This window comes from Miniopterus schreibersii (genome assembly GCF_964146895.1).
Source record: "Miniopterus schreibersii genome assembly, chromosome: 1".
NCBI classification, from domain to species: Eukaryota; Metazoa; Chordata; class Mammalia; order Chiroptera; family Miniopteridae; genus Miniopterus; species Miniopterus schreibersii.
Genome location: NC_138101.1, coordinates 198,329,536 through 198,353,769, shown reverse-complemented (window position 1 = coordinate 198,353,769; position 24,234 = coordinate 198,329,536). Strand labels below are relative to the sequence as shown.

Here is a 24,234-nt window from a genome sequence, read left to right as displayed (position 1 = left end):
CATGGAACCTACATATAATTACAAGGATATTACGGCAGTTTTCTTTCAGCACATTTGAGGACCCACGTGAAATGGATGATTTTTAAAAAACACACCAAAAAACCACCGTAGGGAAAGTGAAGACACGCTTTCTCGCCACCTTCTCGGGGCAGAAGGCCACAGTTTCGTAAACATGACACAGCATCGTCGTGACAGATGCCCCGTCAGTTGTCTGACCCATAGTTGGCCGAGCGCCACCCCTGTCCGGGTTCCTATGAGACTGGTCCAGGACTTTCAGAGGTGCGGATTGCTCTTGCGGGTTTGTGGGTTCGCGGGTGCGGGTGCCCCCCGTGTGACTATGCCCGGCCGGCTGCCACCGGGAAGACGGTTTCTCTGCACGTCAGCCTGAAAATAAAATGTCGCGTTCTCCTTCAGCTCCAGTGTTTCTTCCGACTGTCCCTGGATCTAGAGTGAACCCCCCTGGCCCTGAGTGGCCACTACAGGTGGCGCAGTCCTTGGCACAACACTTGGCCTGATCCTCTGCATCACAGCCATACAGGCAGAAATGCTGGTAATAGAACTTAAATTGGACTGAACCCTAAAACCAGCGATTTTCCACCTTTTCCATCTCATGGCACACATAAACTAATTACTAAACTTCTGTGGCACACCAGAAAATATATTTTTTGCTGATCAAACAACAAAAAAATTATATAATTTTGATTCATCCACACTCGACAGCTATTGTTGTCTCGGCTGTTGTCATTTTTTTATTTGACAGTCTTAGGGAAAAGAGGTCAGTGCCCCTGACTGAATAGTCAGGTATTGCACGTTTTAACAATTCTCACGGCACAGTGGCTGACAATCGCTGCCTAAAACCAAACTGATAGCTGGGGCATCTGGATGGTGAGGGTTGTGGAGCCGGCCAGCTCTGGGACCAACCTGGAGAAACGTTACGCCCTGTGCCCGAACGACCCAGCAGGTTCCTGGCAAGGTAGAGTCACCTGGAGACGAGGCCGGGAGCCTGGCAGGTGACCCTGCTCTGCCCTCCCTCACTGTGTGGCTGTGGACATGTCCTGGCCCTTGCTGGGCTTGGGCTTCCTCGAGTTGGATTCTAGACCATAGACGCTGGTGTCCCCGGGCAGCTGGAGGTGGCCGGAGGGTGGGAGGGAGAAAGGAACACAGGATGAGAGTGTTTCTGGTCACCTCCACCCGGACTGCTTCAGCCAAAGCAGCTGCCTTCTCAACAGTGTCACCGAGTGGATTTTCCCGTGCGATTTTATCTGAAGAAAGCTTTGCTGCTGAAACAGTCTGAAGCCCGATGACCGCAGCCCCCACGCTGCCTTCAGCTCTGAGCTTTTCGTGACTTCCACCTGCCGCAGTTCAGCGGCTTTGCCTTGGTAACTTCCTGCCTGGTCTGTTAGGATTTTGAAGAAGTTAATAATGTGTGTTTTCCCCTTTTTACAAAACCACTGATTAATCCGGAACATAACCTACACTTGCTTTCCCCCAGTGGCCCAGAACCAGGCCAGAGCGCGGGGCTGACGCTGGCGGGGCTCGGCCTCCGCACGGCCCCCGCTCCCTCCTGGGCACCTCGTGGTCTACAGCCCACGGCAAAAATAGCCTCGCGCAGCTTCCGCCGGGGAGACGCTTACCCAGGGAGAGGGTTCATTTGCTAAAAAAGAAAACGGCTCCCAAATTGCTACCATAATTTTGGAAGTTATTTTTGCAAAACATATTGGCACAGAAAGACGCCCGCGCCCTCTAACGGGCCATCCCGCTCTGCGCATTTGCCCTGAGGACGCAAAGCTAACTTTAGAAAAAGGCTGGTGGGCAAAGCTGCCCTCGCAGTGCTGTGGGCGAAAGGGAGGCGGGGAGGCAGGAAAGCAGACGGCCTGAGGGCGAAGGGTGAGGAATCTCAGCCCTGCAGCTCCCCTGCCGCCCGCAGCCCAGTCATGCGCCCACCGCCGCGGCCTGAGCACCCGCCACTCCCGGCGCTGCGCCAAGCGTGGGAGGCAGGAGCCTCGTGCCTCACGGAGCCTGTGGACCGAGGGCTGCGCCAGGCTTACAATTCAACGTGAGAAGGGAAGTACAACGAGCGGGTGCACCAAAGAGGGACCAGGACCCAGGCTAGGTGCTTCCGGAGGGCTTCCTGGAGGAAGCGACCTGTAAGCTGAGTTATGACGTTCTGGTGGTTGACGAGGAAACACGGGAGGAAGAATGTTAGGGCCGAGAGCCCAAGGAAAGGCTGGGGGCGGCAGAGGGCGGGCTATAGTGTCAGGACACGCAGCTCACACAGGACACACAGCAGGAGCAGAGAAGGTGAAGGAGTTGGAGCCCGCCAAACAGGCCCTGTGCCCTCGCGAAGGAGCGTCCCCTGAGCCACTACAGGGTTTTAACCAACGGCAACTATTTAGAAAACTCGCTCACTGCCAGCGAGGCTTGCGGAGCCATGTTCCACAGAACACACTTTGGGAAATACTCCCTCAAGACGGCCCCCGGCCTCCCCTGCAGCTCCGCCATTCTGTGAGGCGTTTGGAAACACGTCCCTCCGTGGGGCCCGCAGAGCACCTGGGGGACCTGGGGAGAGGGGAGACCTCGGTAGCTGCTTGGCTGCCCTCCTGGGCTCCCCACCACCCAGGGCTGTTCCGAGCACACGGGCCCTTCCAGCCTCTGCTCCCAGCGGAGGCCTGAGCTCAGGAGCTGCCTCAGCCTGGGAAGGAGACGTGGAGTGAACATGCCCACAGAACAAGGGAGAAGCCTTTCCCTTAGTGGCTGCGTTTCTGAAAATGCTTTCCCACCACCTGGTGCCACGGACCCGCAAGGACTGCAGGCGAGGGGGGCAGCCTCAGGTGCCAGAGGCCAGGAGCTCTGGGGGCTCCTCCCACGTGGCCACGCCTTGGCTCATGTTAATGAGGGAGGGAGGGAATGCTGGACACCCTCAAGGCTAATACTGGGCTGTTTAAATAATTTCATTTAAATGTAGGCAAGTGGGAAGAGAGCAATAACAGTTCACATGGTGCCCCTTTTCCATTACTGAGCTTAAAAAACAGTGGCAGAAAAACACACACAACAGTGGCACTATACAGAGATAAAAGTAGATCTCAGAAGTTACTAATGGGTCCCTTTCCCTTCCCTGATCTATTCCTTCAGTTATTAACTTTAAAATGATTACTTTGCAACTCTGATAAATGTTTACATACCATATGCAAACTATAGTCCCCAGGTGAGGGAGAAAAATATCTGTGTATGAAACAGAATATAGTGTGAATCATAGCTAATTTTAAATATTTTAATTTATATACTTTCATGATTATAGGTCAATAAGAAATCCACTTTTCAGATTTTATTTCATTACAGAATATATTTGATAAGGATACATAGAAACAGATTCACCTTTAATACATGTTGCTCACTGGTGCCCTGCACTCCGCAGCCGCCTGGAGCTGTCACCGAAACGCTTCCCGATGCCGCACCCAGGGGGCCAGCTCAACAGCCAGGGCTGTGAGTTCAGATAGCTCAGCTCACTTACTTGCCTAGAACAAGTAAAGATCTTAATATTTGTTTTTACGTCTGCTTATTACTCTTCTATTTTAAAATCTGAGATACATTCCCCAATGTAAACAATACATTTCAGTCTGTCACACAATCGAAATGGGTAAGGCCTTCTTGACAAATGGGTGCCACCTCCGTTTCCCCGAGCAGAACGCAACCTTATTTCATAGCCAGATGAGCCGTCCAGGCACAGAAGACAGGCAAGCAGCTGCCTTGAGGGCCTGGCGGAGCCGCCCAGGCTTCCCCCCGCTGCGGGCTGGTGGTATCTTTTTGACTTGGTCTACTTGGTCTTAAAATACAAATATACAATGTCCATAAGCATAAAATAGTAAAGCCTAGCCTTACGTATTTATTATGAGTTGCTAAAATCCTATACAAGTACAATACCGTATCATGCCAATGAATATACAGAGGAAGGTGGCCGAATGTCTCCGTTCCTGGGGCAGGTGAACGGCGACCAGAAGGGGGCGCCACTCACGAGGGTGGTAAGCGGCTGACTGCGTGGGGTAGGCAGGCGGTCTAACTGCAACTGGGAAATGCCCGAATGCCCGGCTGAGCGTTAATCAGCCCCCTCCCCAGCCTCCCGGGGGAGGCCCGAAGGGAACCATACACAAGAGAACCAAGTAAAGTCGTAGCTGCAGTTCCTGACTCAGCTGTGCAGTGGCTTCTTCTCGCGACTCCATCCGTGTGTCCCTTTAGGACCAGCTCATCCACAGCGACCCGTTGCGATCCAGCACCTCGGCATAAATGTCCCGCTTAGCGGGCTCGGTGGCGAGAGGAAAGCCTACACGCAGCGTCTGAAAAGGCATTCTGTGACCGTTTCAGGGTTCATAGAAAAGCTACGAAGGATACACCAGTTAATCTGTCGATGTCACCATAATGTAAACCTTGGCTTTTTTTTTGTTTAACATTAAACGTGTTTTCTATATTGTACAACAGAGAGACCTGAACTGCTGATCCGCCGTGGCCACTACGCTAAGGTAACCGGTACAGGGAGTGGTTTTCCTGAGGTTTGTGAGGACTTTTCAAACAAGACAGAAATCACAGTGACTGCGGAACCGAGTCCGTGCCGCCGGCCTGCTCTGCGCCGCGGTCCCTGCGGGCACTAGATGACCCGCCACTGCATGATGCTGGTGTCTTTGCCGCCCGTGGAGATGAGGTGGCTGTCGTCACAGAGGAAGTCGACGTTGGTGACGTGACTGCTGTGCCCACTGTACACGTGGCTGGGAGCCTGGGAGGGAGACACGGAGGGACCTGAATGCAAAGCTCACGCCTGGGAGCTGGAAAGTCCTGGAATTGTGCGTTCATTCCCGAATTCCTTTTGTTCCTCCCTCACTTAGCTACACTGCATGGACACAGGAGGGACACAGACACACCCACAGTGTCCTGAACGTCAAGAATTGGGTCTGGTCGGGGGGCAGACATGGATGAGCGACTGCCCTGGGCGGATATGTTCAATCCCAGAGATTTCGGGGGTGGAGGGTGAGGGGTGTCAGGAAAGGGCAGTGGGAGCCCCCGAAGGGCAGAGGGTGACAGGGTCAGGTCTGCGCCTGTGACTGGTGGCATTCACGCACATGCCTTTCTATTTAATTCCCAAACAGCTACATCAGGCTGCAAACAGCGCACAAGGGGTGAGATTCGTGAAGACACGTCCTTACCCTGAACTGCGAGCAAGGGTAAGAGAACAGGTGTACTTTGCCGAAGTCATCGCCAGTAGACAGGAGTTTTTTCTCGTGGGCCCGACAGACGGCGTTGATGTCAGTTCCATCTGAGCCTTCGGGCCACACTCCTAAAATAAAGACCGGAGACAGAGCGCTGGAAATACCAGAAATGCTGGGCCATGCTGTGTGGGGACTGCATTAAACTCTCCAAAATAAAATCGCCCAAGTCCGGGGCTTAGAAACTAGGGCCTAGAAAGCACTGTCTTGCTCCAGGCCTCTCCCTGTTTCTGCGAGTGGCTCACTCCAGGCCATTCCCAGGAACCCCTTCAAGGCTTAGCCCTGCTCTGTGGCAGGACAGGAGCAACGAACAACGAGCTCACTGGGCTCCCACCTCTTTTGGGCCCCTTCTTGACAATACAGCACAAAGTGGGCCAGAAACCCTGCTTCTGGACACAATGCCTTTCATCTGTCCCAAAGCGTCTGATGGGAAGCTGACTAGTCCTCAAGCATGCAGTTTCCTAACTTTTCTTTTTTCTAGGTAACTCTTTACATGTGAGAGTCTCCGCAAAGAACTTTTTAACCCTGGGTCTGAGTGTGCCTTTCAAGCATTTCTTGGTGTCAGCTCTTCGTGGCTGCTGCTTGCTTTGTGACACCTGGCAGATGTGGTGTCTGCCTGCTGTGGGCGGGGCAAGGCAGCAGCTCTAGCTCTGGGGCCCTGTGCCCAGGTGGGCCTGAAGCATGGTCTGGGGGTGGTGTCTCCTGACCACTGCTCCAGGAAACCCTTCTGGTTCCAATAACTTCGGATCTGAGAGAGCTGTATGTGCATCAGTTTCTCAGCTGGAAGTTCTTCAGTAAACCTGGGGGTCCTGGCATTTAATACCAGAAAATGGTACAATGCCAGCTCTAAGGAGACTTGTGGAATTCTGACCAAATTATTGACCTATGGTTTTACAGAAAGCGATGATAAATACTGCTTTTGCTCTACTACATTGTGGCAATTCATTTTGTCTTTTAATTATGTTTTCAATGATTTTAGAGAGGAAGGGAGAGAGAAACATTCATGTGAGAGATAGATCAGCTGCCTCCTGCACACCCCCTACTGGGGATCGAGGCCAAAACCCGGGCATGTGTCCTGACCGAATCGGCGACCTTTGGTGCATGGGATGACACTCAACCAACTGAGCCACACTAGCTAGAGCTGTGCAATTTATTTTAGATAGTTTATGAATATATTCCGAATCTGAACTTGGAAGGAAGTGGAAATTTTAGCTTAAGGACCAGGAAGATGTAGTGATAACTCTAACAAATAATGAGTGAATTGACTGAGGGCCACCTGGCCCATCTATCTAGGAGCTCGGGCAGGTGAGAAGATTCTAGGGAATTACCCCAGGACCCATTTTATACAAGAGGAAAGGGTGAACACCGTGTCCTGGCTCTCCTGCCCAGCCCTTCCCTGGGGGCTGGGGGCAGTGTCCTGTGGGGCTCTGCGGCAGCTCAGCGCTTGGACGGAATTGTGACTACGAGGTGTCCTGTTAGGGGAATGTTCTCAAAGTGGACACGTCTTACATTTGAACCACGTGAGGACTGCGGAAACTTACCAAAGACATGGAATCCCAAGGTGCACGTGTATGTAGCCCATTCGATGTCTCTCGTAGTTTCCACACTGACAACTTGCTTACAAGCAGAGGGAACCCCTGGAAAATGCAAATGTAGGTCTGGTGACATCTGAGCAAAAGCCCCCTCTCCTCCAGGGGCAGGCTGGGCCCTGAGAGCCTCATCTGCGACAGAGCCTCAGGAGAGGGACATGGTCCCCCTCTCAGCCCATGGGAACTGAGCTCCCAGCCGGCACGGAGCCCAGCCCCCAGGCCTGGGAGGAGCCCGCCTCTTCCTCGCTTTCCTCACATCTCCCTCTCCGGGTCTGTTTTCCCCAGTCTCGCTTCTCTTTTCTTTGACTATCTTCTGGTTCCAAGGTCTCTGCCTGCTCACTGTCCCCCTTGGAGCCCTGATCACAACTCAGGCTCCCAGCCCTGCCCCCCCCCCCCAAATCCCTTTAACTCCAAGCTACGGAAGCTTACGGAAAGCAGACCCAGTCCCTACAGCCTCCCAGGTGCTGGTTTGTTCCCCAGATCAGCTCTCCCTCGTGAAGTATGAGAGTGTCTGAGACCAGACCCAGGGACTGTCCCTGAAAACCTTCCCTGTTTCTGCCCCGAGTCAGGCAGAAACTGGGGAGGGCAGGAGGGTTGACCACAGGCCGCCCTCCCTGCTGAGGGGGCGTGGTGCTGGCACAGGTATTTCCCTTTCCTCCACCACCAGCTGCCCTGCGTGTCCCTGGCTCTGCCACAAGTGGCGACCCCACCCCACCGCCTGGTTCTTGATGCGTATGGCCTCATACCCGGGCCCCAATTTCCTTGTCTACAAAAAGGGCTGAGCCTGAAAGTGCCGTGGCTCATGTGGGGAGATGGCGGTGATAACAGCATGCTTTTCAGTACCTTCCGGCGGGTGGAGCCTGGGCCCTCACGCCCTGTGACGCCCTGTGCTTGGGCATGTGGCAGGGGCTTGGCAAGTGTTTGGGGAAGCAGAGTGGGGCATGTGCCACGTGCTCAGTAAGTGCCAGCCATTACCATCCTCACCGTTCCCGAGTCCTGCCTGGGCACTGACATCGGCTGGAGGGGTTGGGAGAGGAGGAGGGGTCCCAGGGGGCTGCTGTCACCCAGGCGGGAGAGGCTTCATGGTCTCATTGGGATAACGTGCCCACAGGGTCCCTCTCGCTGTGACGGCTCTGACCCCACTCTCTTCTGCCACATCTGCCCCTCCAGCCCCTCTCTGCAGGGCTTGGTCGGCTTTCTTCCCCTCAGGGCCCTCATCCCCTCAACAGGGGCCCACGGTCGACCTGATCTCCAGGAGCCTCGGCGTTGGGAAGGACCTGGAAGGCTGTCCAGCCCAACTTCTCCATTTTCCAGAGGACAAAACCAAGGCCCGAGTTGTTCGGGAAGGGGGTTTTTGCAGGAGGCCCTATTTGTTCCCAGAGTAAACGTGCTCCTGGTGCTACTCACAGTAAAGGATTTCATAGTCTCCGGAATTTGACACAAGGAACTGTGAGTTCACAGACCAGTCCAGGTGAGTGATGAAGCTGGAATGACCCTGGGAGAGAAACACATCACATGAGCTTCCCCACCTTGTGCACTCCTGACCGACACGGTGCCGACGTGGGTGATGACTGCAGACCCGTGTGTGAGAAATGAGTGCGCTTACCGAGCACTTGCCAACTCGCGTGTACTTCCTCCCGTGGTCACTGACTCCGTATATATAGATGCAGTTGTCATGGGAGCCTATTGCTAAGAAATTCCCATCTACAAAGACATCACAGGTTACAATCCAATTGTTGAAAGTAAACATTTGATCAATTATAAGGGGTGATGCTAGCTGCCATCACAGATTTAGGAAAAAATAGCCAGATTAATGAATTATTTCAAAAAGAAAATTTGCTCTTGAATGATGACTATACCATTTCCAGAGCTATCTCTTAAAAATCGTACCTGGCCAGATATCCCCTTCCCTGGCCGCCTCCCCCCTCCCAATAAGGGACCGAGACTCAGTTCCTGAGTGGGGCTCATAAGGCCCTGCAGGATGTGGCCAATCATTCCTCACTGGGCTCCAGGTTCTCTCAGGCCCTCCCCTGCCTGGAAGCCCTTCCTGCCTGGTCTCTGTACACACTACCCCCCTCCACCCGATTCTTTGAAAAGATCAACAAAATGGACAAACCTTTAACTAGACTGACCAAGAAAAAAAGAGAGAAGACACAAGTTACCAGAATTAAGAATGAAAGAGGAGACATCACTACTAACCTCAGGAAAATTAAAAAAATGAAAAACAAATGTTATAAACAATTTTATACCAATAAATTAGATAACTTAGATGTAATGGAAAAATTACATCTGACTCAAGAAACCAAAAACTTTGAATAAACCTATAAAAAGCAAAGAAATCAAATTAGGAATTAAAAAACCTTCCCACAAAGAAAAGCCCTGATGGTTCACTGAATTCACATGAATTCTATAAAATATTTAATAACACCAATCCTTTATAAACTCTTTCAGAAAACGAACAAAGAAGGGACATTTTCTAATTTCCTCTATAGGCCAATAGCAGTCTCATAACTAAACCAGACAAAACCATCACAAGAGAACTACAGACCCATATCCCTCATAAACATAGATACAAAACTCCTTAACAGAAGATTAACAAACAGAACCCAACGATATATAAAAAGGGTTAGACACCAAGACCATGTGAGATTTACCACAGTAATGCAAAAATTTTCTGGCTTAACACCAGAAAATTCATGTCATGCATCATAATAATAAAATAAAGGATGAAACCACATAGTCATCTTGATAGGTACAGAAAAGGCATTTGGCAAATTCTAACACCTATTCGTGATAAAAACAAATTGATGCTGGGACAACCGGATATCTATATGCAGAATAAATTAACTTAGACTCTTACCTCTTACCATACATAAGCATGAACTCAAAATGGATCACAGACCTACCTGTAATGGCTAAAACAATAACCTTTCTAAAAGAAAGCACAGGAGAAAACCTTCATGACCTTGACTATGACATCTTAAGCAAGATCAATAAAAGAAAAAAACTGGTAAACTAGACTTCAAAAGACCCCATTAAGAAAATGAAAAGACAAGCCATGTACTGAGAGAAAACATTTGCAAATCATATATCTGAGAAAGAACTCATATACAGAACATAGAAAGAGTTCTTACAACTCAGTAGTAAGGCAAACAACTCCATTAAAAATGGGCAAAATATTTGGACAGTTCATCAAAGAAGGTATAGAAATGACTGGTAGACACGTCAAGAGATGCTCAACCTCTCTGATAGTCTTTACAGAAATGTAACTTAAAACCATAAGATACCACTACATCTCCATCAGAAGAGCTCTAATAAAAAAAGACAGAAATAGGGGGTGTTGGTGAGGATGTGGAGAGACCAGACCACTGACACATCGTTGGTGGGAATGTAAAGTGGTGCTGCCGCTTTGGAAAGCAGTTGGGCATTTTCATCAGATGTTAAACATAAATTTACCAATTTGACTCCTAGGAATTCACCCAAGATAAATGAAAACAAATGTTTACAAAAGTACATATAATGACTGTTCATAGCAGCATTACTCATAATAGCCAAAGCAGGGAAACAATCCAAGAGTCTGTTAAGCGGTGAATAGATAGAGAAAATGTGGTCTATTTTGGAATACTATATAGCAATTAAAAAGGAACATATGGGGGGGGTAAGTGTTGCTGGAAGGAGACTTGACTTGGGGTGATAAACACACAATACAATATACAGTTGATGTATCATAGAATTGTACACCTGAAACCTACATAATTTTATTAACCAATGCCACCCCAATACATTCAATAAAAACAAAAAAGGAACAAACTACTGATACATGCACAATAACACGAATTAATCTCAAAAACATTATTCTAAGAAAAAGAAGCCAGATGTAACTGGCTACATGTTGTATGATTCGATTGATACAAAATGCCCAGAACAGGCAATTTATCGCCCAGCAGATCAGAGGGTGCCCAGACTGGGGGTGGCGGCAGAGACTAATTGCTCACGGGCAAGGAGGGAACGCTCTGGGGTGCTGAGAACGTTTTAAAATTGGGTTGTGGTTGCGCAACTCTATCAGTTTACTGAGAATCAATGAGCTGTACGCTTATAAAGCCGCTAAAAAGGAGCCCTCGTGTTCTTGAGACACAGACAGCGACAGTAATGGGAGAAAGGACAAGACATCTGCGAACCGCTTCGGAACAACACGGAGGCGCAGGGGTGGGGTCACTGCCGCTGGTGACGGATACATGGGGTTCAACATGCTCTTCTGCCCAGGCGGGGGTGTTTGAAGTTTTCACAATAAAGATTTAAAACACACACGAGCATAGTGACAAAGAGGAGCAGCGGCCCCCTAAATGCCAGCGATGCGTGTGCAGCTTACGCCTGGGCTGGGGAGCTGCGGGGAGTTTCGCGGGCCCGGGGAGCCGGCGGGCGGCCCGCGCCCTCACCTGGCGAGTACCGCATCACGGACAGCTGCTCGTTCCCGTCTGTGTGCACCGTGACCAAGTCTTTCGTTTCTGTGTCAAACACGAACCACCTGTTGTCAACGAGAGAAAGGACAGCAGGCTGTTCAGCGGGAGGGAAGGAAGGCTGTGACGATACTAGTAAGACAGTAAAAACTAGTAACCCAAGGGCTCAATAAATGCTCCCTATGCACTTAGCAAGGACGCGGGGTCCCAGCTTTAAAGAAAATTTCCTGCCTATGAGTTTTTCCTGGAAAGGAGCAGCACGCTGGCGGCCTCTGGACGTGATTTGGTTACTGAGGCTGTGACTGGTTCCTGGACGGCTGAGTTTTGTCATTTACATTTAAAAGGAGGGACAGCCCTGGGCAGGGAAGCGGGGCGACATCTAATGCCCGCTGGTGGCCACACAAGCAGCAAAGGGACCACATGCATGGGGCCCAGCAGGGGTGAAGCAGGATGGGCCCAGGAGGTGGGGCTGGGACAGCCTGAGGGGTGGTGTTCCCCACTGTGCCAACTGTGCAAAGTGTCTGGCCTCCACGAACGCTGGCGTGCAACCAGCGGTGAAAGAAAGGGTGGAGGGAATGGAAGGAGAGTAGAGGGCCGGTCTTTGAAGGTAACCCTTCTGGACTTAGTTTCCTCGGCTGTAAAATGGGGGTAAGGGCCCAGAGCCGCTGTGCAGGCCCTGTGCACAGATACAGAAGTGCCCTGTGCCCCTAAGGACATGGCACTCGGTAAAGCTCAAGCGGTGGAATGGCTGCACTTCCCCGCCCGTGTGTCCTTGGTTGCCTGCTCCTGTGGTTTCAAACCTAGACAACACTTTCCATGAGCATGTCCACGCCGGCACCACTGTCTGAGCCTCCCACTGGGGGCCCTAACCATCCCCACCCAGGGGGCCTGGCCAACCCCCTGAAATTTGGATTTGGCGTCTCAGCTTTGAGTCCTTGCATCTGCAATGTCCAGTTACCTTTCCTGTGCTATTTAACCTTCATAGAGTTCAGAACACATAAGAAGTAGGGAGACTGGGGCCAGCTAGGCCATCCTCTGAAAAGGCCCGTTGAACTGCCCCATCAAGAGCCAAGCCTGGCGCTGGGACCAGAGACGCGGGCACCATCAGCAGAGGGGAGGGATTAGGCTGCATGTCCCCTCCTGGCCCCACAGGACACCGTCCGTGATTCTGAGCGTCCCAGCACTGTCACCACGTCCCCCCCCCACACACACACTCGGCAGGCAGGTGACGGCAAGGACTGGCTGTCAGCCATTCAACAGGGCTGCTGAGCTGGACCTTCAGTGTCTCCAAGAGCATTGAAAGGAAGGAGGGGTGTGTGTGTGCACACCCACGTGTGCGGCTGTGCAAACATTTCCATGAGAATTCCCTTAGATACCAGGTGCCCAGCTCTTAAGACAGTGCTTAGACCTGTGGCTTATAAACAGTTACTCCTTTATACACACACTCCAGTCGTAACAGCAGCCTGAGGGGTGTGCTTTCTAGCGGAAGGACAGGAGGAGACCACTAAAACTATCTGAATTAAACCGTACTAGGTGTATACACCACGACAAGCAGCATAAAAGTACACTGGGAATGATAAAACAGTGACGACGACCATGGAAACTGCCTGCTGGCACGCCAGCTAACGCTCTCCCTGCATCGTCCCGCGAGCACCAGTGCAGCGCGGCGAGGCAGCTCCCACGGTCGCAGTCTGTAACAGGAGACAAACTCAGAGGCCGCGCAACTGGCTCAGACGCACAGCGGCCAAGGGGGGAGCTGGGATCAAGCACAGACCTGCTGTCTGGCCTGTCGGAGGCGTGTGGTCAGTAAGTGTGAGCTGAGTGTGAGTATGAGGCTCAGGATCTGGGGAGTTTCTAAAATTTTGAAAGGGCAGCAAGAAAAAGCATTTCTAAATTCTTGGAGCTTTGAAATGCTTTTTTGCCCAATTCCAAAGTTGAGGCTCCTCCCACCAGCAGCAGATGAAGGCTGGAGGAGCTGTGCATCCTGTGAAACTGGACGTGTGCGTGCATGTGTGCACACGTGTATGCATGTGCGCCTGTGCATGCCTGTGTGCACACGTGTGTGCATGTGCGCCTGTGTGGGCATGCACGTGTGCGGGCACTCTTCCAGGAGAGGGGGCCATAGCTTTCCTCAGATGCCCCCCAGGCCCAGGACGTGAAGGACCACCCACCGTCTTAGTTTCCCTTCTGAGTTCTGACCTAACTGTTGCTAAGTCCCCAGAAGCTGGGAGATGCGGCCCGGGGCCCGGCCCGGGGAAACACAGACACGCGCCTCTTTCGTGCACTGAGGGCGCAGCCCGCTGCTGGGGACTTACCTCCCAGTCAGTGTTCCAACCGCAACCACAGACCCTGAAGGATGAAAACCAGAAGACTGAGCTGGACCCTAAAATATTGTAAAGGAGTGTAAATTGATGGCCAGACACAGCACTGCCGCATAAAATCACACAGCACAACCCCGTCCCTCAGGGCCCCGCGGCCCCGTTTGAAGGCCTCCTCTCTCCCCGGGAAGGGAGTGTTTTCTACGTGGACCACGCAGAACTTTCTCTCTCTCTCCTCTATCCCTTCATGGCCACAGTGGTCAGGCGACAGACCAAGAAGCAAGCGCACTTCCTCTAAGTCTCGGAAGCCCCTTCGGGTGACTCCCAGGCCGAAAGGTGAGCGCCACCCGTCTGACGCGTGACCACTGCGCCTTTTCCATTAGGTCGGCACTGGGTGAGCACAAGACCGTCCCCAGCCCTAGGAGGACCCGAGACGGGTAGGGCCCGTTGCAGGCTTTGGTCTGGGGATATCGTGTGTTCAACACTAACTGATACCGGTGAGATGGCATGTTGGTCGATGACAGAAGTGAGAACAAGCTGTGGGGCCCCAGGGTCGGGGGGCTGGATGAGGTCAGGTGGGGACGCTGGGTGGGGGCACACGGCCTGCCTGGGCCTCCCAGCTCAGGAAGACTCATCGGTGGTGGGGGCTAAAGTGGACACACTAGGGGGCAAGGGGGCAATAACATGACCAAGGAGGGGGAAGCAGGGCAGCCTGGGCCTAGCTGAGAAATGGTGGAGGGTTTAGGACACAGAGGGCAGGGGCGGGAATGGTGCGGATGACCCCAGGGATGGGGGCTGCGCTGCTACGCTGAGGACTGTGGTCACTAGGAAATAACACAGTGAGCGATTTTTTTCTTTCAATAACAAGGGTGGCTGATGGAATCTGGGTGTTACAAGGTCACTTGGTGGGGCGTTTAGGACAAACTGAAATGGGGAGAGGTTTAATCACAGGAAGACCAAGAGCAGAGCAGCAGTAGGATCGGAATTAGGAGGCGGCATAGAGATCCTACTGGATAAACTAAAAAAACAGACTCGAAGCTCTTCAGGGATTGATCCCATTACTCCGATGCTTTTTCCAAAGTGCGAGCTATAATTAAACTGAGGTGCCACTGACACACAGACAGAGGTCACAACCACTTGAGACTCGAGCATATAATTCATTTGAGGCTCCTAACGTCATTTAGATGACACAGGTTTAGGGGGCTCCTGTCCAAAGTCACAAGGCCCGTGGAGAAAGCAGGCAGGAGGTAACTGCAGCTATTCCTGGCGTCCGGTTTGGCACCCCTACCCTTATGCCAGGCAAGTGGGCCCACAGTCTGGTACAGGAGGGGGTGGGCCACCGGGACTGCTTTTAGCAGGGCTGCAGTGCTGACGGGGACCTCAGGGAAGGCTGCCCCCCCGACGGTCACTGTCCCTGCTGTGTCAGTGTGGTTGTCAGATCTGCACAAAGCCCTCCTGTATTTTTCATGCATGAAGCCCCCACCTGAGGACAGTTACAAGGCAGGGCACCACCACTTCCTACAGCCACGCCCTGCCACCTCGGGTCACACCTGTTCTCTGCTCTGAGCAGCAGGGTCACCCCTCAGGCCCTGGCATCTCATGCTCAGCTCTACCAGTGGCCTGACCTTCTCTGAAAGCAAAATGCAGGTGCTGAGACTCAGACCCGGCACACGGGGTGCAATGCGACTGTGTGGGCTGGAGAGTGTGTGGGTCCACAGAGGGGCACCCCTTACACAGGACTATGCATGTCATTAGGGCACGGGATGTGCTTCTGGCTCACAACCCGTGGTGGAGACCCCGGGTTTGGGAAGCAGCTGAGCTGGGTGTGAGCACTGACTCTGTCACCAACTCAGCGACCTTGGAAAGCGATGTGACTCCTCTAAGCCTCAGTTTCCTAATCAACAGAATCAGGGTGAAAAATCTGCAACTCACAGGGCTGCTGCCAGGGTGAAGGATATTTTTTTTTTATGTTTTAAGTATATCTTTAATGATTTCAGAGAGAGAGAGGGAGAGGAAGAGACAGAAACATCAGTGATGAGAGAGTCATTGATCAGCTGCCTCCTGCACGCCCCTGACTGGGGATCGAGCCCGCAACCCGGGCATGTGCCCTGACCGGGAATCAAACCCCAATCGCCTGGATCCTAGGTCCACGCTCAACCGCTGAGCCACGCTGGCCGGGCAGGGTGAAGGATAATTGATACACGCCCAGTGCTTGGTATGCAAGGTGCTCAGTGTGTGCAGTCACGGCTGTGTTACACGCAGGAGAGGACAGTTCAGCACCAATCAATGCATCAGTAAGTGGAACAACAAATCAGTTTCTCTCTCTCTTCCTTCCCCCCTCTATCTAAAAAGTCAATAAATTAAAAAAAAATTAAAAAACGAAAAACTAAAGTGTTGCCGTCATCACTGAAAAGTTGTGGAAAGAAACTCTATGCCTTTAGAATAGTTTATATTCTCATTCTGAAGGTGCGCTGTGAACAGAAGGCAGGCTCAGGGCGAGGGCTTCTTGGCACTGAAGCCATTGGACCGGCTGCCGTCAGGAAACCCAGCCACCACCCCAAGGGGATGACTCACTGTTGAAAAATTCAACAGCAACCTGCACAATTACATGGACGAGACCCCTCGATGATGTTTGTAGCAACACAATTCGAAGGAGATAAATTAATGACGTTTGTGTTGGGACAATTTTATATCATTCTCAATTTCATGCAAACAAACATGTTCCAGGTGAGTCTCTACAAGAAAAACGGGATGTAATGTGCACGGCTACCTCTATTATTTTGTCCCAGACGGGCCGGTGACCGACGGCGTCCCAGAGAGTGGCATGTCTGTCGTGCCCACAGGTCAGGAACTGGGGTTTTGAGGCATGGATGGCCAGCCCCCAGAGCTCGTCGGTGTGACCCTGCAAGAACCAAGACAAATGGGTGCTCTCTGGGACCCTGCAACCAACGCCCAGGGGCCTTCAAAGGTGACAAGCCAGGCCTGCTGCACGTGTCTTATTTAACCTCATGAGCTCTCTTCTGCCCCAGCTTCAGCTAGGACAGCAAACCGAAACCCAGCAGCTCAGGCGGGCCCCGTCAGCGTAAGCCACAGGCATGACCTCCGTGTGGCGCTTCATCACACTCTAACATCCCGCAACACGGATGCGTGGGGCGGGCCTGCCCAGACGCACCTGAGTGATGGCGGCGAAGTCCCCCGACAGGGTGCCCTGCAGAACAAAGTTCCTGGTCGTGCCTATCAAGATCACGTCCCCTTTGCCCTCGGCCACCGTCCGTATTGGGCCAAACTGCTCTGGAATCTGCACGGAAAAGGTATGTAAGATGTCATTAAATGAGGAGCTCCGTCATTCAAAACACTTGTTTATATACTATGACAGCTCCTGTCCCAGTTGCTCTCGCACGTACACGCACACGGAGAGACAGAGAAAGGTCCGCAGTCAGTACTGGTTGAGTGAACGGTCAAAACCCCAAAGCTTACTTTTAAACTCCAAACAGTTTATGAACCGTAAAAGAATCAGCAAGAGTAAGGCTGTTAGAAAGTAAGAATAAAGCACTTTCTTGACAAGATTAAACAGTAAGAAATACTCCTGGTTAGTTCACCCTTTACTTGTGATGACTTCACAGAGCAGCAGCAGGTAAAAGCTGAGAGATAAAAATTATACTGCACGTCATGATGAGTTTCTAAAATGTACTGTGACTTAAAATGGTGGATTCTTCAGCAACTTCACTGCTTAGTTTTGAAATCCACTGCTCATGTTGGTAAACGCGTGGAATTATCCAAATGTTAAAAATAAATTTCAAAAGAACTATTTGCAGAAGCGGAGGTTTTTGCTCTATAAAAAATAACAAAAGCTGCAGCGAGCCCCGGTGCTCGGCTCTGGGCCGGTCCCAGAGGGGACGCGGCGGCCGGCCCTGGCCCGAGCCTGCCTCCAGCGGGTCTGGGCTGCTGAGGACAGGCGGCCGCAGTCGGGCCGGGAGAAGAATCGTGGAACTAAGACGCGGCGGGGACCTTCCGTGACACCGAGGCGGCCTCGCGGCTTCCACTGTGCTGATCACTTAACACAGGTATGTGTTCAACTGCCGGTCAAGTCTCACTGTAACGTCAGTTAAAATCTCCGTGAAGGGGAAGTGGTTTCTCAGCTCAGACGAACACCTTCCTTTATTAAGAGCAATAATCAGCACTGGTGCCCGGCCGGCGTGGCTCAGCAGTTGAGTGTCAACCTAGGATCCAGGAGATCACTGTTCGATTCCTGGTCAGGGCACATGCCCAGGTTGTGGGCTCGATCCCCAGTCGGGGGCGTGCAGGAGGCAGCCGATCAATGACTCTCTCATCATTGATGTTTCTCTCTCTCTCTCCCTCTCCCTCCCTCTGAAATCAATAAAGACATATAAAAAAAAAATCAGCACTGGCTCAGTTGCCTGCACACCAAAAGGCTGCAGGCTCGATTCCAGGTCAGAGCACACACCTACGTCGTGGGTTCGATCCCCAGTTGGAGTGTGTACAGGAGGCAACCAATGGATGTTTCTCTGTCAGATCGATGTTTCTCTCTCTCTCTAAAAAAATCAATAAAAACTTATCCTTGGGTGAGAATTAAAAAAAAAAAAAAAAAAAAAGCCATAATCAACAAAACCAAGTTCTCCTACAGCCAAAGCACCGTGCGTGCCCGCGGCTCTCTGGTGGAACACGTGTTACAGGCGGTGCCGTGTCGTGAGCATCTGACTCGGAGATTGGACACGTCCCCCAACGTGTGCCATCCAAGCTAGGAATAGACACCATCAACCGTGAGGCTGGTGCCGGCACCTGCCTGCCCATGGTTTCCTGGGGCCTGGAGGGAAAGTTCAGTGAGTGTGTGGAAGGTGTAACAGGCTCTCGCCTCTGCCGCCTATGGGGGCGCAGGCTGCTGACCAGGCAACAGGAGCTGAAGCAGAGTCAAGGACCCAGAGCTCCAGAGAACACAGCCAGGCCCAAAGTAGCTGCCCAATAAATATGAGCTGAAAGTGATGATGTCTCCAGAGCAACACGCTGGAAATTAAAGTGAAAGGCGGAGAAAGATTTTAGTGATAAAGCAAAATGTCGGTCACATTCCCTCGGAAAAGTGAGATTGGCTCTGTTATAAAAATATCCTCAATGGGAAACAACGTCACCACCTCAAATCTTACACATCTAATTCCATTTTAGTAGTTGCGACTTGAACGGCTTCTGGGATCTTAAAGTATTATGCCGCTTAATAAAATTTTATCTAAGCGATTTTCAAAACTGTACGCTACCGATTTCAAACCAACGCGGAAGCCAGTCGGGGTAACAGTTTAAGGCTCAAAACGGGTTTCGAGAGCCCTGCTCGATGTCTTACCTCCGTTTTATGAAGTTTCTGGTAGTTTCCATTCCAGGAAATGAGCTTTCGGTCCTTCCCGCCTCCCGACACCAGGGTGCCGTCCCTTAACATACAAAGTGCAAAAATACCACCCTCGTGGGCCCCTTGAATGGCGCAGCTTATTCGATTTGTACCTAGACACACCAAGAAAACCATCCTCAGTCCTTCAGCAGGAGGCTCGCCTCAGCATTCCTGTTTTGGGTTTATCTTTATTGCTGGGAGTATCACAGGTGTCTCCCTCTCCCCCCACTGACCCCCTCCTCCCGCCCCGCCCCGGGCCTTCGCCGCACTATTGTTCGTGTCCGTGGGTGACGCGCGTGTGCATTTAAGTTCTCAGGTTGGTCTCCTCCCCCACCCCCTTCCCTGCTTCCATGTCTCTGGCTCTGCTTTGTATTTCAGTTTATTTTGTGCATTGGATTCCACACACAAGTGAGACCATGTGATACCTGTCTCGGTTTTGAAACTGATGTTGTTGGTTAGAACATCGTTGAGGTGACTCTACAAAGCGTCTGATCTGTAGACGCTCACGGAGCACCGGGGAGATGTGGGCTGGGCTGCTTTGAGATTAAGGGAAACTTGCTGACTCGAGGTGCAGTGTGAGGAGAACCCAGGGGCATGGGCTCGGCGCAGGGACGCGAGTCTACGGAGCTGTGTCTCTGGCCAAGGGACTGACCTGCCCTACATTTCAGTCTCCCCCTTTGCTTACCCCACAGGCCCGTTCTAAGGGGGAAAGAAAACACTGTGGAAAGCAGCCAGCACCCAGAGTCCTGGGGACACCACAGAGGTCACCCTCTTAGTTGGAAATACCGTTGACGGGTCTGGTTCCACCTTCACCGCCAACCCGGACTGTAAGATCCTGAGCCAGGGATGGGGCAGTCCTTTTTCCTGGCACGTGGTGAGGGTGCACAGCTGCCCAGTGAATTCATCTGGGTGAACGTTTTCCGAGGGTGGCTCCCGCTTACACACAGTTTGCTCACCGACACCGGGGATTCGGGTCTGGCTCACCCGCTGGCCGGGAGGCCGGCGCTGCGGCGCACACTCTGGCGGTCAGTGACGCCTGCCAAACGCTAGGCGCGCCAGGGTGCTCCCTTACACATCTCAGAGCTAGGGACAGTCACGGGTGACGCCATCGCCGTAACTTGTTAACAGAGCTCCTAATAAAGCTGTCCACTGCGTCACAACACCTCGGCCTAAGGAGCCCTTAGAATGACAGCCGGTCAGGGACTCTCCCTCTCCCGCTCTCCTCTGTCCCAGTGTGTGTCTGCTTCAGGCCACACGCGCAGGCATGTCCTGCATAACTAGGGATTGAACGGTAATCCTGGGGATTATATTAACAGGCTTCTCTCAGAAGTCCCGTGTGACGTCCCATAATGCCGCCAAAACCAGTTTGCTTTGGGAACAACCACGTGTTACCTTTTCCCCATACCAAGATGTTGCCACTCGAGTCGCCGGTAATGGTGTCCCCATTCTCAGAAAAAGTCACGCAGAGGACAAACTTTGGCTTCTCTTGCTTCTGCAGAACGTTGTAAATATATACATACATTCAGTCAAGACATCCTTTTGTTTGTGTTAAACTCTCGAGACTCACGGGAATGCCAGCTGGATAGCGTCCCCACACCGCCCGCCTTTCATTTTTATTTCCTGTTACGTAACTTATGCCGCGAGACTCTCTGCTCTAAGGGAAATTCCGGGGACGTAAGCAGCTGCAGACGGTTCGGGCAGAGGAGGGTGCGGAGGGGGCTGAGGGGCGGGTGGTGTTGCCATGACCACGGCCTGAGGAACGGGGTCCTGGCACCAGAATAAAGATCCTTTAACCCAATGTAGCAGCAAATGACCCACAGAGAAGGGGCGCTGTCCCGGGGTGCTCTCACGAGGCCCCAAGTGGCCCGACCAAAAGGCACAGGCTGTCTGTCACCCTTTGCAAAGACGAGTTACCTGACTGACCCCCGAGTGCCTTCTCAGCGGCTCTTGGCCGTGGTGGGGCCGCTCCCTGGGCATCCTTTCCCGGTGCTCTCCCTGTGTTGCCCACCTTCCCCCTGTCACCCACAAAACACGGGGGCCCCCCAACTCTGTTAGGGATCTGGGAATTAGTCTTTATCACTACACCCCCACGCTGGCCAATTAAAAGAAATCCTAAGACTGGATGCCTGGAAGCTCCCTGACCACAGGTAAAGCCGGCTGATCACAGACACTCAGTGACAATAAACCAGTGCAACGGAACCTCACCTCGAACAATCCCTGCTTCTTGGAGAGGCAGTTTCCTTCGAGCGTCCAAAAGTAGAGGTGTGACTTCCCGCAGGTAACTATTATGTTGGTGTCCGTGGGGTGGAAGTCCACGGCAAACACAGCTTCATTGGAGCACTGGGAGAGACAGGAGACTCGACTGTCGCAAACCTCTCGCCACCACAAATAAACCACGCACCCAGGTGAGTGCCAGCCTCTCAATTTCCCCCACTGAATTTATCTTCTATAAACACCAGGCTTCTGTTTGCTGCGGCCTTAACCTCTCCTGGTCTGTCTCCCCCATTGGACTGTGGCCTGAGGATGGAGCACGGGGCTCGCTCTCTCTGTGAGGACCTGTCCCAGCAGCGGGCACAGAGCAGGCCCAGTGGGCAGCGGGGGGCTCAGCTGCAAGAACTTGCCCTCCTGGTCGCAGCACAGATCCCAGCCCTGGATGAACAACAGAATCGATTGGTGTGTGTTGCGTGCAGATGCCAGGCCCTGTCCCCATCCAGTGACGGGACCTCTGAGAAAGGCCCAGGAATCTGCATTTTATGCAGCTCCATTGCTCCTGGCCCACTTCTGCCACCCTGGGAGTGTTTGCCCTGGGAGTCCCTCCTGGTCCAATTCCTGGGACTGTGCTGATAGGTGATGACCAAGCAGCTCCTTGGGGGTACCCCACTACCCTTCACCCCGATGTCTGATTCCCATGCACCCCGGTGGATGAACGAGACCCTGACCGCTCCTGCTGCGTGATGATTCGGCTTCACCTTCTCACACCTGGGTAACAACGTGTCCCCGATTACTTCCTACCTGGCGACATAGTGGGAACTTCACTATGTGGCCAGACTACTAGAGGCAGGGCGACAGTGTGAAGATAGGTGTCAGGAAATGGGACAGATTAGCGCACAGGGTCTGCACCCCAGCCAAGGAAGTCAGGTGACCCAGTGGTACCCCTCACGTCAGGTGGGCAAGGTGACCCAACACTAATCTTCACGTGAGGGAAGGAAGGTTGCCTAAGGGTAACGGACGCCAGGATGAGAAATTAGAAAACGTTGAACCGTGACCAAACAGGAGGGACACAGAAGGAAGCGTGTGGGAAGTCCACGGCTATACTGCGCAGAATGAGTCACAGGTGGGAAGGAGAAGCCTAAAGAGCCCCAGGTGACCCCCTGGAGGCTGGGACCCGGGGGGCAGCGCTCCTCCTTCACAGTGCTTTGGGCTCTGGACCAGCCGGGCTGGGGGCGCTCCCCTCCCTGAAGGGACTGGGCAGCGAGCATCTCGTCGCCACACCTCCAGTGCCTCCCGGGCGTGAGGGTCCACAGGGGACACTGGGCATGTGTCGAATGAGAGCAAGGGAAAGTGGACAAGTGAGCGATGGAATGAATGAAAAGGGTGATGGCTGTCCAGTGAGGGAGCAAAGCCCTGGGAGACGTCGTGAAGAGAGGAGGAAACCCTGCGGGACACGCGGGTGGCATCCCGGGAGGGGCAGGGCGGCCACAGCGATGCTGGGGGAGTGTCACCCGAGGGCTGCTTGGAATGGGGACCCGCAGCCCACCGAGAGGCGGGGAAGCGGCCAGCAACCAGCGGAAGGAGAAGGCCCCAGCGGAACAATTACAACGTAGCCAACGTGAGGCTTGGAGAGACCTTGACATCGGCCAGCCGCTCCTCCCTCTGCCAGTCCCACACCGACAGCACGTGGTCGTTGGAATCATCCACAGCGCACAGGTTGCTCCCTCCATTCTGGGGAAAAAAACACATTCACAGGAAGACTACATTTGAGAATAAAACAGGCTGGGCATGATTAAAAATGAACAATAATTCTACTTTTAATAAGGAGTCCGCCACATGTCCGTTAAAGGAAATTTACCAACTGCCTCTGAGACCTGCTCAGTTGGACAGAGAGCAGGAAACCAGGGGCTGAGGAGGGGGCAGCAGGCAGCTGGTCACCAGCAGGTCCACTCAAACCAGCCTCCTCGGGGCTGCAGGGCCCTCCCCCTGCAGGAGCCGGGCCCGCGGCCTGCGCAGTGCAGGCCTGGTGCTAACAGGGCCACCGGAAGGGTGCACGAGGAGCGAGCCCATCGGGTGAGGCCTGTGCTGCTTGGATGTGAACACACATGCCCCTTGCACATAAGCTTCTGAACTGGCTGGCGGACAGGGTGGCTCTGGGGAACAGCAGGCACATCCAGAGGAAGCCTGGGAGACCACTGGCCCGTCTAGCCCGTTACCAACAGTGAGCGAGCCCCTGTGAGGACAGCAGGGACATGCTGGTGTCCCCAGGGAGGCGCAGGTGAAATTCAAGGCCAGAGCAGGCAAAAGGCCACAGACCCTGAAGACGGCCTGCAGCAGGGCCTCCTCCTACCGACGGGCCCTTGTGGCTGGGAAGGTCTGATTGGAAGCGTGTGACCTCTGAACGAGGGGACGGGAAGTGGGCAGGTTTCAGAGTCAAATCTGCACACACCTGGGCAGCCACCCCGCGCATCTGCCCAGAATCACCCAGCGCGTTAACTCTCTCCCTCTTCGGCTCTGAGCTGAGTCCTCCCTGTGGACAGGGGGCGCTAACCACAGGGGTCAGACTTACAGATTTAGAGAACGCAATGCAGGTGACGGCTCGGTCAAAAAACCCGGTTCCAATGACGTGCAGTGTATTCAATGTCACAGAGTCCCAGATGCGCACGTGCGGGGGCAATTGCTGTTTAGAGAAAAATGCAAAGTCACCAACTGTGACGGTCCCACAAATTTACCTTTACTTTGAAGCTACACGATTACTTCAATTCTGTCAAAATGAAAGGTCTTTTTCTGCACCTGAGAATTCGGTCTTTTAACAGAAATAAAAGGTCCCCAATGTCTTCAGGGGGTCACGGCCCTTGTGCCAGTTTAACCTTAGGAGAGGTCTACCAGTTTTCCATTTTAAATAGCCAATTCTTGATCCTACAGGAACCGACATTCTAATTTGTGCATCTGGACGCAACTGAATTTTTAAAATGACAAATGTCAAGGAAAACAGAACCTCGGATAAGGGTTAGT

The 24,234-nt window shown here is 52.7% G+C and overlaps 1 protein-coding gene across 6 annotated transcripts in view; it reads right to left on the bottom strand.

Moving 5' to 3' along the window:
- Nucleotides 1–3,243: 3,243 nt before the first annotated feature.
- The window catches only part of EML1 (EMAP like 1), a 125,519-nt gene continuing 104,528 nt past the window's right edge, over nt 3,244–24,234 (bottom strand). For 3 of the 6 annotated variants that reach the window (XM_081155196.1, XM_081155198.1, XM_081155197.1), the window contains 14 exons: nt 23,789–23,899; nt 22,855–22,950; nt 21,214–21,348; nt 20,401–20,500; nt 18,967–19,121; nt 16,789–16,914; nt 16,387–16,518; nt 13,614–13,681; nt 11,278–11,366; nt 8,448–8,545; nt 8,249–8,336; nt 6,794–6,889; nt 5,193–5,323; nt 3,244–4,765 (listed from right to left, as the gene is read on the bottom strand). In XM_081155196.1, the coding sequence (XP_081011322.1) occupies nt 4,640–4,765; nt 5,193–5,323; nt 6,794–6,889; nt 8,249–8,336; nt 8,448–8,545; nt 11,278–11,366; nt 13,614–13,681; nt 16,387–16,518; nt 16,789–16,914; nt 18,967–19,121; nt 20,401–20,500; nt 21,214–21,348; nt 22,855–22,950; nt 23,789–23,899 (1,551 nt within the window). In that variant the 3' untranslated portion in view covers nt 3,244–4,639. The remainder of the gene's footprint in view (nt 4,766–5,192; nt 5,324–6,793; nt 6,890–8,248; nt 8,337–8,447; nt 8,546–11,277; nt 11,367–13,613; nt 13,682–16,386; nt 16,519–16,788; nt 16,915–18,966; nt 19,122–20,400; nt 20,501–21,213; nt 21,349–22,854; nt 22,951–23,788; nt 23,900–24,234) is intronic. The other 3 variants (XM_081155200.1, XM_081155199.1, XM_081155201.1) reach the window with 2 other exon arrangements.